The sequence below is a fragment of the Chroicocephalus ridibundus genome, chromosome 21 (assembly GCF_963924245.1).
Source record: "Chroicocephalus ridibundus chromosome 21, bChrRid1.1, whole genome shotgun sequence".
Taxonomy (NCBI): Eukaryota; Metazoa; Chordata; class Aves; order Charadriiformes; family Laridae; genus Chroicocephalus; species Chroicocephalus ridibundus.
Window position 1 is genome coordinate 4,110,750 of NC_086304.1, and position 13,558 is coordinate 4,124,307.

General features: G+C 50.9%; 1 protein-coding gene across 1 annotated transcript; it reads right to left on the bottom strand.

Moving 5' to 3' along the window:
• Window positions 1-228: 228 nt before the first annotated feature.
• PRPF3 (pre-mRNA processing factor 3) lies at window positions 229-13,456 on the bottom strand. Its single transcript, XM_063357224.1, has 17 exons — window positions 13,302-13,456; window positions 12,824-12,896; window positions 11,095-11,276; window positions 10,206-10,336; window positions 6,939-7,085; window positions 6,409-6,492; window positions 6,089-6,309; window positions 5,419-5,725; window positions 4,562-4,728; window positions 3,771-3,853; window positions 3,056-3,199; window positions 2,663-2,762; window positions 2,041-2,154; window positions 1,369-1,487; window positions 918-1,001; window positions 777-838; window positions 229-487 (listed from the first exon to the last, which is right to left on the bottom strand). Exons 3-17 carry the CDS (start codon window positions 11,237-11,239, stop codon window positions 341-343), a joined length of 2,055 nt encoding a protein of 684 aa, XP_063213294.1. The 5' UTR covers window positions 11,240-11,276; window positions 12,824-12,896; window positions 13,302-13,456; the 3' UTR covers window positions 229-340.
• Window positions 13,457-13,558: the final 102 nt, after the last annotated feature.

Sequence of the window (13,558 nt, forward strand, 5' to 3'; positions counted from 1 at the left end):
TACAGCCCCCGGGGCTGGAAAACAGCTGCGGCTTTAAAAAAAAATAAGCATTTTACGGTGTAAATAAAGCAAGAGGAGGCGGGTCCTGTCACCGCCAGGCCCTCACGGGCGGCCTGCGTCCCACGGTTCCCCCAAAGACACCTTTGACAGCCCCCCCCCACCCCCCTTCACCCTTCTTCCCGCAGACCCCCGTTGCTCCAGAAAACCAGCGTTAACGGTGACTTGTTTTAAAAAATATGTCTTTAATCAGTGTGCTGCGGGAGAGCGGGAGGAGGAGGGGGCTGTCCGAGGTCCGGGAGGGGCGGTGGTGGGAGGCGGGGGGCGGCGGCGGCCCCTCGCCTCAGTCCGTGGACTCCAGCACCGACTCGCTGAGCGCCAGGTCCCAGTAGTGCTCGGCGCCGTGCTTTTTAAAGTGCTCCCGTGCCATGTTCTCCGTGGGGCACTGCTTAAATTTCATTTCACCGAAGCTGCGGTCCTTCGCTGTGCCCTGGGGAGGAGAAAAGAGACGGTTTCTGACCCATCTCTGGGGAAAAGGCAGGGGAAAGGCGGCTTCGAGCGACTCAAGGAACTCGGGAATAAACATTTTCCCAAGCTGAGGCGTGACTAAGGGAGCACTGTATGTGGGAGACTCTCCTAGTTCTGCTAACGCTACGGAAAGAGTCAGAACGGCAGGTTTGCATCCAATCCAGTGCCTTGAAACGTAATTTCTCCCATTTCATCGTTTTTTCCCCCCCAAGCCTTAGGCCCCCCCATATTGAACTACACCCGCGACTCACCTCCCAAACCAGAGAGCATTTGTTTGTTTTCTTAACAGACTCCTCGTCGGACTCATCATCATCTGAAAAAAAACAACCAATAAAGCTAATTTTAGGCCCGAAGAGCCGCTTCGCCACCCCTCCGCGCAGTTTTACACTTACCCTCTCCCTTTGTGTTCGATGTTTGCTCATCCCATTTTATTCGATGAAGCATAAGACGTTTGAACTTCTTCTGTGCTTTCGGGCCTGGGGAAAAAAAGAGTAAAGAAACAGGCTCTTCAACACCTCGCAAAATTACCTAGAACTGTGCAAACCATGAGGAACCGTGCCAGAGCCGAGGCTCTCGCTCTGAGCACCTGCTCACAGAGCATCAAGGATTCAAATCAAGTGCTTTTTCCCTTTAACGTCGAACGCGCTGGGTTTTCTAACTGGATTACAGTGCGCTCCGCAGTCAGCACTAACCCCATTAGCGCCGTAATTAAGGGAGTTTCAAATGGCCTCTTCACTTTCTTGCCCTTCCGGAACCCTCAGTCAACAATTTCCATGGTAATTTTTGCTAGAGGCAAGCTTTTGAATGCTACACTGACCAAAAACCAGCCTCCGAAGTCCTCACCTCCTTCTACCACCACCACGTTGACGTCTTTGTGTAAAACCACCACGCCTGTTAAGTACAGCTGGCCAGCGTTTGCCTCGATTTTGAATTTTTTTGCTGGGTTGCTCAAGTTTCTGACCCTAAGGATTAAAAAATAAATAAATAAATAAATAAAGACAAACATTTGTGGAAAACCAGAACTATTATCACCATAAGAGGTCCCTACCCTGCCTCAGCTGGGTCCCTCAGGGGCTTTACCCACAGCTCAAAGTGACACACGTTTGCTATCGGACTGCTCAGAGAGGCTGCGTCCGTCCCTTCCCATTCTCATTTCATTTAGAACTCTAAAGTTTCCTGATTTCTGGACATCAGTGCACCAGCTTAGCTTAGACAGCTGGGCAATGGCTCTCCTCATCAGAAACTTCAATCCCAGATGAAACGCTCCAAACCCGACACGTGTTTTTAGGGCTCGGCTGTGACAGAATGAGTTAAGGACAGAGTTAACAGACACGTCATTTGGGATGGTGTCATTGCTACAGGCAGTGCTTGATGGAAACCTGACAAGCGGGTGCACAGTCCTGCTACTGAAGGCTGCTCCTCTCCATCGGCGTGTTTTTATAGGGAACGTGTCAGGTTCATTTAGAAAGAGACGTAGGGTGAACCACCGCCAAGAGGTCCTGGCCCTGCGCTCACCTGTACACAGCTATGTGAACTCCCTGTGAAACGTCTTCCTTCAGCTTTTTCACCTTCTTGGCTTTTCGCTGTTCCGCTGTGAGCTTTCTCGCAGCGTTTGCTTCTTCATGAGCTCTGGATGCAAAGAGAGAGGCAGCAATAAGCACAAAGCAGCCTATGACGCACCCGTTACGGCATCAAAACGGATCCTTCTCTTCCTCAGCACAGAATATGTTCCACAGATCCCAAAGCAGCTGCAACTCCTGCCCGGATTTCTGCCCGAATTAAAAGCATGTCGGTTTTTTAATCCACTCCCCAGTCCAATTCATTCTCAGTCTCTTCCCTGAAAACATTAATTAGTAACAACTGCGACCACCATCATGGTAAGAAACTCATTTAATACAGGGCACGAGGCCACTCTCCACTGGCAAGATCCGATCACCGAGACCCAGCTGCCCCCCTGGGCCTCGGGGGCGTCATTCCAGGCAAGCTAAAATAGGCTACAAGAGCAACACACACAACATCCCACTGCTCCTGCTTTGCTGCATCAGTTCAGGGATTTTGTTCTGTACAAACAAATGCAGCAACGGCACTAAATCCATTTAAAAATGGCCCCGAAAAAATGGTACAACGTGCCACCTACTTCTGTCTCTTTGCCATCTGCGCTCTAACGTGAGCTTCGACTTTTGTCGGGTCCTGAACAGCTTCCGTTCCCAGTACTCGCATCAGGTTTGAAATTCTTACTGCAAGGGAAACGGGAGAGGAGCTGTGAGAGGCTCCAGCCGGACACCAGCTTGCCATAACGGCCCAGCACAGACACACCAGGCACGTCTGCAGGCTCATACACCGACTGTACGGGCTGGTATCAGATCACACCATCACACGGGGCACAGATCTGTGCGATCCCACAGAGACTGTGCTGCCTGCAGCATTCCCAACCACCTCCAGGTTTGGCCCGGGCAACTGGTTTGCCATCTGAGGGCCCACACTGGCCCGGAGTTCCGCTCCCAGCTTGCCCGCTGTTGCTGTTGTTTACCTTTGGGCTCCGGTGGTGGCATCAGGCCCAGTCTGACTTTCTCTTGCAGCTCCTTCTGGGCTTCTCTCCGAGTCTGTCGCCGTAATTTCTTCTGCTCTTTCTTAGTTAAATAAACGCCCAGGGTCACTGGCATGTCACTGTCCACTGGGAAGAGAAACAAGGCAAGATGAACATAGATCTGCTTTTGAAGAAGCAAAATACTGCCTGCAACCATTACCCCCATACCACGCTCCGTTATATCCGCACTTCATCGACAAATCCGACCTCTGCAGCGCTGCAGGCTGTTTGCATGAAACACGAAACCAAGAAAATGGGTTTTGTCTATTTTTTGGTTTTACTGAAAAGTAAAACGCTCTGCGGTTAATTTTATGTCCTTTCCTCAGGGTGAGGAGGTCAAAACCAACCTGCCGGAGGCGAGGAGCTCATGTCTGTGCTGCCACCCCAGCAAGCACGGAGAAGGCCACCGACAGGCAGCAAGTTACTGGTAACTGCTACAGGTTTTATATCAAGTTTCCAAAAACAGGGCAGAGACTCTCCCTCGCAATTCCCGTGATCTTTGCAGAGCTTTCAGGCTTATCTTTGCACAATTTCTTCTCATCGCAGGGACAAGAGATGCCGGGCTGCAGTGTTACAAGTGGGGACTTGCAGGCTGGGTTACCCACTAAGTATTTTGTCTCTAGTTTAACAACAAAGTCAACCAAAATTGGGGCAGTACCTGGGGGGTTGAGCTGTGCTGGGTGCTCCACGAGGTTTGTGATCCCGAAGTACTCGTCTCTCTTTGAAGACGTTCCACCTTTTCTAGAAAGGGGAGAGTTGGGTGTCATTGCAAAAAACCCAGCCTGAGTTCCTGTGTTCCCTTAAACGTGATCCATGGAAAAGAAATATAATGCTTCCCTTGGGCCAGCCGCGGAGAGTATGCAACCCACACAAATTCCTACCCAAGGCACAGATCAGAGCTTGATGTGCTGAAGGAGACACGCAGTGATGTAGTATTAATGCGTAGGTGTCTACCCCAGTGGAATATCCACCCACGTTTCATGGCTAGGAGGCAGGATTCCCATAAATCTACCGTGAACAAGACTTGGTCACAAAAATACTTGAAAAAAAACCCAAAACACACCACCAACTTTGGGCCAAAAACGCCCTCTAACTCCAGGGCAGTCACCTCCTCAGTCACTGAGGGAACACTGCCTCCAACACAGGAGGTGGGCAGATGCCTACCACCAGCCCCAGGAGAGACTTTGTGAGCGAAACTAGTGCCCATGTGGATCTCAGAGATGAGGGAGGTGGAATTCAATAGCTCAAGCAGGTACATCTGCCCTGATTTATCATACAATGGTCAGAGTTGGAAGGGACCTTGAAGATCATCTAGCTCCAACCCTTCCACTAGACCAGGTTGCTCCAAGCCCCGTCCAACCTGACCTCAACCACCACGTTACCCCCGAGAAGCTCCTCGAGTTTCCTCCTGCGGCAGAACGCTCAAAACCTGGCAAATAAAATACTTACAAGTCAAGGCCGTTAGGGATGATGTAGGAGTCCCACCACTCTATCTCTGGGATCTCCCCCTCTTTCAGCTCCTTCTTTGGGGTAATAAGAGCCAACTTGGTGGAAGTGTGTATCCCTGTCTTCCTGGCGGCTTGGGAGATCTCTGCCTGCAGTTTTTCTAGTTGAGCCTGTGAAGATGGAGAGGAAAATGGCACAGAAAGGTCATTCCAAAATAGCACAACCTTCAGGAAAAGCACAATATGTATGCACCTGCTCATTTATTTATTTTTTTTATAAGCAATCTGAAGCAGACCGCAGAAGAAACGACACCACATGTGACAGCAGAGTGCTTTTGCAGAAGCTCATGAACCTGACAAAAATCTGGTCTTTTTACTGAGCCTTCTAGGCGCATGGAGCGATCCCAAAGAAATATCTCCCCATAGGCATCATATCCCCGGACTTTTCTAATGAAGCTCTTTTCTCTCCCCTTCTCCCCAAGAACTTGGGCATTTTACCAAGATTCCTTTAAATCTCCACCTCTGGAGCGATTCCTCATGCGTAAAGAACACTCGCCCAGAAAATTCTCTTTTGGAAATTTTCAATCTTTTGTAAAAAAAAATAAAAGAAAAAAAAATAGATTTTGTCTGTTATCAAGTGACACTAGCTGCAAGAAAACACTTTCCGCACACATGTCCTAATTTGGATGCCTGCCTTTCCAACAAGGACAATGTTGACAGGAAAGTTTCAGGTGACGTTACTGAAAAGCTTCTTCAAAGCCAACACAGCTCCCTTCACATCCCAGGAGAGGAGCATCGACTCCCATCCCGAACCGAACCCTCACTTCATGCTCTCAGTTAGCATGGCAAGACCTCAAATACCTTCGTTCGCAACCTCTGGGCAATTTTCTCAAATTTGCCTTTTTCATGGAACTTAAAGGTGCGTTTCTGACGCTGGGCTGGGGTTATGGAGACGCGGGGGTCAAAGTAAGTGTTCGACTCCATATCTTCCGAGGGCTTTTCTTTAAGCTGCTGTTTGAACTGCTCTCTCTTCACAGCTCTGATGTTTGCTTTTAGGGTTGGCATGCGGTGAGTCAACTCAATCTCTTTACCAGTCGCATCAACAGTTCGGCCTTGCTCATCCAAGATCAGCGGCGTAGGCTTTGTCTGATCCTTCAGCTCCACTTTCCTGGCGGCAAGACAAGATAAGTTGCGTTAAAATGCGAGTATAGCATTAACTCAAACGAAATGCGAGCCTTATTTCCACGGTGAGCACCAAACCAGCCCACGACTTGTGAAAGGCCTCCTCATAACATTAAGTCTCATTATGCTGCCAGAAAGGACTCAAATCTCACATGCAGGCTTTGGGAGAGTCTCACCCAAGGAAGGATTAACCTCCTTTTCACCTCTTTAACATAAAATTTGTTCCTTTAGCAGCCATTAAGGCCACTGCCAGGGAACCAGCAGTTCTGGAGAAGCCTTTGGTCAGACCTTTCATCGGCATTCTGGCGTTACGCTCGCCAGGAGCCCACAGCGAACAGCAGGTACTCACGGCGGCGCGATCCCCATGGCGTGCAGGTTGGCCAGCCCCACCATGTTGGCGTTGCCGATGAGCCCTGGTTTCAAGGCCAGCTGAGCCTGGATTCGGGCCTGCAGCTCCGCAGCTTTCCTGGCCTTCTCAATGGCATCATTCATGAACGTCGCTGCCTGGGAGGGCTGGATGGTGTTGCCAATGGGGAGTCGTTCCGATTGGGATGAAGAAGAAATTTTTGGCTGTTGACAGAGAAAGAAGTTTCGTTACCTGACTGTTGCAACGCACCGAAGTCAACGTGTCATAGGTGAAAGAGGGACCACGGGACTTGCCGGTTGTACCTGTGGTGTCGGAGGACTGATGAAACTCAGCTGCTTTTTCCGCTCTTCGATCTGCCGGGTGGCTGCTTCCATCATCTGTTTGATCTGTGGAAAGAAAACTGGAGAATGAGTTTTTCTTCCCTCTATCCGAAGGGGACATGGGGTCCTCAGCACCCTTTTACAACTGCAAATGCATGTGAGAGCGGAATTGTATCGAACTGCTCTAATCAACAACCCCAGCCGCAGAGAAAGAATCTAACAGTGCAGGCACACTCTACCAAGACCATTTACTCCAGCTCATGCGAAGAAAACATCCAAACTTTCCCCACTCGAAGGCTTTGCATTATCATTAGCTGAACGCAGAGGCGGCAGGGAGCCTTGCGAAGGGAACAGAGGCAATGACCGCAGCAAAGGGCAGTCAAAAGCAACTTGCTCAGCTTGTTATATGAATTAAGATAAAGTAAATGCTAAACCATGCTGGGATTTGAGATCTCAGAGCGGGGCAGCTCTGTTCTGGGGCAGAGCTCGTGTAACAGCCTAGTTAGACTGACCTGTAGCTTGGTCAGCATCCCAGGGCTCTCTGACGGGGGTCCTGGTATGACCTCAGGCTCATCCTCAACCTCCTCAAATCGCGGTATGCGCCGCTTCTTGACGCCGGAAGATTCCTTGGATACCTCAGAGTCATCACCAAACACATCCTAATTTAAAAAAGAGGAGGAAAAAACTGTGGTTAAAAACAAAGTTCTCCTCACGGCCACTGTTTTAAGATGAGAAACCACCAGGCGGATCAGATCCAGCACCGTACGCTCAGCACCGCGCTGTGGTTCAGAGTTTCCAGGGCGGCACTCGCAGGCTGATCTACTGGTAACCCCGCATGAAGCCTGTGCCCTGGTCCCCCACCACAGAAGCATCAATGATGGTCCATGCAAGAGCTTGAAGGACAGGAGACATCACAGGGACGTGCCAGTGTAAAAGCCAACATGGTTCTCTCAGGCAGGCAAAGGTTTTTCGGCACTGAGGAGATTTGAGATCTTGCCCAGCTATCCGGAGAGATGGAAAAAGCCTGCCCACAAGCTGACCTGACTGGGCTAAAATGGTTTCCACGTCTTCCACCAGCTTCAGAGGGGTTTGGTGAGGGAAGCTGCACTGTCCTACCACATCCTCCCCAGAGCAGGATGCAGCCCCAGACCCGGAGCAGGTCAGGATACCTGCGGCATTCCCTCACGCTCCGACCCAGCCGACTCCAGCTTAGATCCAAAGATGCCACACTCAAACTGAGCCGCTCTGGAGAAGCTCAGAGAGCAGGCAGAGCAATGACCACGCTGATGGACTCGCGTACAGCGTGAGGGTCACAAAAGAAAAGGCGAGGCACGCTTCAGAGGGAGCTCTGCGCTCGGGGAGCCAGGAAAGCGTGCCGTCAAAGCACACCCCAGCTTGGGAGACTGCGGCCACGGCTTTCATTGAGTCAGTGGCTGGTTTGTGTACAGTAAACTGGATTTGTCCATGCGGCTGGGTTACTGTAGTGTGTGTGTCAAGGTGTTATTTGAAAAGAAAATATACACACCGGTTGTAAGCGTTAGTTGCAATCCCTTCTTCTATTCATATTCTACAAGGACACTTCCTCATCCAGACACAGGTACTTCTTGGAAAACCTACAAGTTCAAGAGAAAGGACTTGCCCATAGTATAAAGTGTGTAAACCATTACGTTTTAGTTCCTGAAACTTCCCAAGCAACGACCTACCCCACAAGAGTTAACCAAGGAGAGAGACGGCAGGCCAGGCAGCATGCTGAAGACAGCTAACGTGACCAGTAAGCAGCATTCTGAATTAATCCACTGCTTGTTGCTAGAAGATCTACGTGTGCAAGTATAAATTCAACTCTAAAAGCTGCACTGGGGTGGGAGGGGAAGCCAGTCTGTAAGTACAGCCATGATGTGACAACCTCTCTAGAGCATCTTGTGTTACAGCAGGGTCAGGACAGATCTAGATCTTGATGGAGGACCTCCAAGAAAGGTAATTCCGGACAGCAGCGTTGACGATTTGGCAGGCGAGATGCCTGTCCCAATGCCAGGAGCCAAGAGAAGAGGATAGGTCTGCTCTGCCGCTTCCCAGCCCTGCTTTCGTGTTAGCTGGGAAGCTGAGAACACCATTAACCATCTGCACTCATGCGAGACACCCCAGCAGACGCTTCACTGGAGAAGAATCACCTACTCCACAGCCAGCCCCATCCCTGCTCCACTCTGCCAGCACGAGATCCCCTCTGCAACAGGCTGCTGCTCCCTCCCCGTGTCCTGCAGTGCACTGGCCACAGCCACGAGGAAGATGAGAGGACAAGACAACCCAAAAGCGGGCACAATCTGAATTCAACTTGCGAAGAGAGGCAGGATCCACGCGTGTTAGCTCTGCCACGGGGCTGCAGGAGTCACCCCGCCAGGCTGCAGCTGGCGATCCTGCCACCATGAAGCACCAAGCGGCGACGGTACTGATGACGTCTCTATCTCTCTGCCATCTCCCCAGGAGGTCAAAAACAAGAGGGGAGCAGCTGGGATCCACCAGCCTACCCAAAACCTTGCTTTCTAATGGCCCTGTGGCAGCTCGGCACAGTGAGTGGCTGTGCCAGCCCAATACCCAAATTAAAGCAGAACGGCAGCACGGAAATACTTGAAAGATGCTTTTTGGCACTTCGGTTGTGACCAAGAAAGCTGCAGAAGACTGAAGTCCTTTTAAGCTACCGCCGCTCACAGGGGGCTGGGACACATGAACCCAGACCTCTCCAGATCAGTAAATTGGGTTGCACCAGCTCTGCAGGGTGGAAGCTGTTTTAACACACCGTTTGTTAACTGGGGAACGTAGCCAGACCTGGAGGGAACCCTTCCCCAGCACCAGTTAAAGCCTCAGCAAGTTTCTAACAGAAAATAGGGAGTGATGGCAGCTGTCTCCCAATACACCTGAAGAGATTCAAATCCTGAACAGGAGTATTCTAGCTAACTGAGGTTAAGCGCTGATTAAAACTGTCACAGAGAAACACAGATTGCCATAAAATAGGAACCTCAGAAAAAGTGAAAGGAAACTTACTTTGTAAGCGGGGAGCAGCATGGAGAGTAGCCCCTTTTAAACTCGGTATGCGAGTGATGGAAAAAATGCAATTCCAGAAGATGGCGAGTAAAGTCTTCAAGAGAAGAAAGGAAGTGAAAACAGGTTTGGATGCATGAGACTTCCACCATCCCAGACAAGCGTTAGATGGGAGAAACACCAGAGAGCTATTAAATCCCTGATGAAATTCACCTTGTGCTCCGACAGGAGTTGTCAAAAATCACCCTCTGTTGGTTACAGATGTGAAAAAGAATGAGAACCCACAGGATTACCCACCACAGAGCCTCACTCACTCACTGACAGGGAGAGCTGGCTGACAGAGCGAAACGTGGCGCGTCTGGGCAAGGAAGAGCAAGGGGAAGCTGCTGGGAGCACCAAGCCCAGGCTCCCAGTGAAAACACAGCACTGCCAACGCAGCGGTAAAGAGTAGGAAAGAAAACGGAGAGATGGAGCCCTGTGAAATTACTCTGCTGCACAATTGTACTGGAGATCTTTAAAGAAACCAAAAGCCCAGGTTTCCCACCAAGGAGAGTATGGTGCTACCTCATCCGAAGGCAAAGAGAACCGAAAGGTAAAGGCTCACACACTTCATCATGGAACAGGGTCTTTTCTCTTGAACTTTAAGCGTTACGAGATGTACCTCTCTGGAAGAGGAAAGCGTGGCAGAGTACCAGTGCTGTCTCCACGGCCACCAAACCACAGAAAAAAAAGCAATCAATAATCACCTTCAGCTCTCGCTTCCGGTTCCGGTCGCTGTTGGATTTGGAGTGCCTGGAGCTTCGGCCTTCCTCCACCGCCTCAAAGAGCTTGTCCACAAATCGCAGGGTGGAATCATCGAGAAAGGGTTTGAGGTGGTCTGGAAAAGAAAAGCGAGTTGTGTAAATTCAGAATTCACTGTGTGGGATAAGCGGGAGAATGGAGAATTCGCAGAGACTTCTGCAGAGCTGTATAACACATATTTAAAGGTGGATTCAACCCAACAAACGCAGCGGGACCTGCGAGCTGGGCTACGGAGACCTCTGGGATCTGCACATCCTGTTGTGAGGAGCTTTAAACTCTGTAAGATTGAGGGAGTTCAGGCCTAAACCAGAAAAAAATTAGGGCTCTAATAGTAAAAAAAAAAAAAAAAAAAGCCATGGGTAAAATCATCATTTTCAATTCCTTTAGAACAAGAGCTCTTAAATTCGTTTTTTACTTCTGCTTTTTTTGTGACATATTCCAAGACTTTTTATTGTGTCTCACCTGTCTGCATGGATTTGCACGCACTCGCCACTGCCTCATCGAGGCCGAGACAGAATCACCCCCCCGCACACTAAAGAGCTTCCAGCTTTGTGGGGTTTCGTTTGTTTTACAAAACCAGCTCAACACAAACCAGATTCCACCCCTGCAAGGACAGCATTTGCCCCCCAGACACTGCCAGCCACCACCAGCAACAAAACCACAACCCACCACACAGCCCAGCATTAGGCTGGTCTTCCAGGAATAGAGGGAGCGAGCTTAAATATGATTTGAGGCCATTTCAAAGGGATCTGAGGCTTTGTGTGCACCTATTTTCTCTGTCTGACCAGCTGCATGAAGACCTGCAGGGTCAGGGTTGGAGCCCCTGGGACGTACCGGCTGCTTTCTTTTTGTCCATGCCCTTCCCAACGCAGTTCAGCGCTGCCGTGACCACGGTGGGCTCCGAGAACCCCAGGACTCGCTTCACTGTCTTCTCGATCCATGGTTTCAGCTCATCCAATTCCCTTTTGGAGAGCGACATCTTTGCCAGGAGCTGAACTGAATTATTTCGCTTGCACCTATAAAGATGAAAGCCGAGAAAACCACAGACTAGTAAAATAAAAGTATCAGATTGTCATTATCGTGGAATGGTTTCGGTTGGAAGGGGCCTTAAAGACCATCCCATCCCATGCCCTGCCCTGGGCAGGGACACCTCCCACCAGCCCAGGTGGCTCCAAGCCCCGTCCAACCTGGCCTTGAACCCCTCCAGGGATGGGGCAGCCACAGCTTCTCTGGGCAACCTGCGCCAGGGGCTCACCCCCCTCACAGCCAAGAATTTCTTCCTAATATCTAATCTAAATTAGACAAGACGCAGCATCAGGCCCTGTGAAGGGAAATTGTGCTCACAGATCACCCTGCGGGGAAAGCCCTCAACCTCCTACATCCCACCAGCCTTCCCTTACGGATGACAGACAACTGCCTTGCACAATGCGAGACAAATAACACTTCAAACCGATACAGAAAAACCTCACACGTATCTGCTACCCTTAATTAGCCACTTTCCTTGAGGTTCATGAACTACTTTGATCACTTTCCACTTAACTGATACTTAAAGTTTCAGCACATGCCTGGTTGCCTCTGTGTTTGCTGCTTAAACCAGCGGCTGTCGTCGGCGAAGTCGAAATTACAGATTTTTCAAAGCAAAAAACCATCTCTCCTCATTAATCATTAGCAGTTCTCACACTGTCAGTCACAGGCTACAGATGCAATAATGTTTAATTACACGCCCGGGCCCTAATCTGATTTGGAAAGCAAGTCTCCTTTATCTGGAAACAGAAGAAAATCTTCTTAAGGAAATATGTTTGGCCTCGGCATTTCTTCCCCATGCAAAAAGGTCTGCAGAGCCTTAACATAGATCTATTTTAACAGAAAACCAATGAAATATGTTTCACATCCCTGAAGCTGAGAATTAAGAGCTGGGGCGTGAGTTCTAACGAAGCATTTTCCCCGTTTAGGATCCGTGAATGGCAGACAGAAGTAAATCTGCTGGTTTCAAGCAGCAAGGAGGGGGCCTGCACTCCCTCTGGAGAGCTCACACCTCTCTGCAGCCAAAAACCTGAAAATCTCCAGAGCATTGTACTTTTGACAGCTGGTTTCTCAGAGATAATTAAAAAGCAGCATCAAATACATCCCAAAAGAATGTTATTACAGAGTTTCACCTATAACTTCTGACTTTGCAGTATGTAATGCTTCAGGACAAAGCCAGAGATTCAAGGCAAGTGAAAATAATTAATTACTACACTGACACATCAATAACTTTCCGCACATATGCTATTAAATGCAGAAGTTATATAATTAGAGCTTCTTTTAAACTCTGTATTAATAATTTTCAACTCCTGCGACCTTGTCAGACCAACAGAGTAATGCAACAGGTTTAAGGGTGTTTCACTCGGAATACGGGGAGAGCAAAGAGGCCGGTCAGTGTCCGCAGGGAACGTTTCCATCAGCGCTGGTGCTCCCAGCACCCTTGGGCTGCAGGGACTCCCGGGAACCCGGTGGGAAAACAACACCTAAGCGAGATATTAAATATATATATATATATATATATATAAATAAAGGCACTAACCGGCTTTCCTATGTTACTTCCCAGAACGGTGAGAAACTGAAGCCGGTGCTCCCGCGGCCGGACAAACTGCTTCCTTCAAGGAGGAAAAAGAAGAATTCAGCTTCGCCGCCCCAAACTCGCCGGCCCGGGGTCGGAATTCCCGCCGAGAGGCCGCCGCGGCCCGACAAGGACGCCCGGTCCCCGCCGAACGGCTCCCGCTCGGCGCAGGAGACCCCCGGCCCCGCCACAGCCGGTACCCGCGGGGGCCGCTCGCCTCCTACACAGCCCTAGCATCCCGTCGCTACTGCCGGCAGCTGCGTCCGACCCCCTACCTCCCCCGGCACCGGAGCTGGGCCGCGGCCCGGGACTCCTCGGCGCGGCCTCAGCGGGGAAGGCCTCAGGCGCGGCCTCCCCAGTGCCCCCCCACCCACCCTCCGCTTAGCCGCCTCGTCTCCCGCCCGGCGCCCTCCCTGCCCTCAGATGCGGCCCCTCCCCTCACCGGAGCGGGCGCAGCAGGGCGCCACCCCGGTAGGCCCCGGCCCGGTCGGCGGCCCTGACGGCAACGGCCCTAACGGCGACGGCACGTCGGGGCGGAAACGGAAACGGCAGCGCGGCGCCTGCGCGCCCCTTGGCGCGGGGGCTGTCGGGAAGGAGGAGGACGGCGCGAACGGCACGCGGGCAGGGCGCGTGGGAAAGGGGCGGGGCGCGCTAGTACCACGTGACCGCCGAAAGACCCCGCCCCCCGCTGTCCCCCAC

Coding starts and splice junctions, on each gene's coding strand:
- PRPF3 (XM_063357224.1), bottom strand. CDS start 11,239: ATGTCGCTCTCCAAAAGGGAATTGGATGAGCTGAAACCATGGATCGAG. Junction 3,854..4,561: donor ATCCCTAACGGCCTTGACTT/GTAAGTATTTTA, acceptor TCCCCTTTCTAG/AAAAGGTGGAACGTCTTCAA. Junction 1,002..1,368: donor CGTGGTGGTGGTAGAAGGAG/GTGAGGACTTCG, acceptor TTTTTTCCCCAG/GCCCGAAAGCACAGAAGAAG.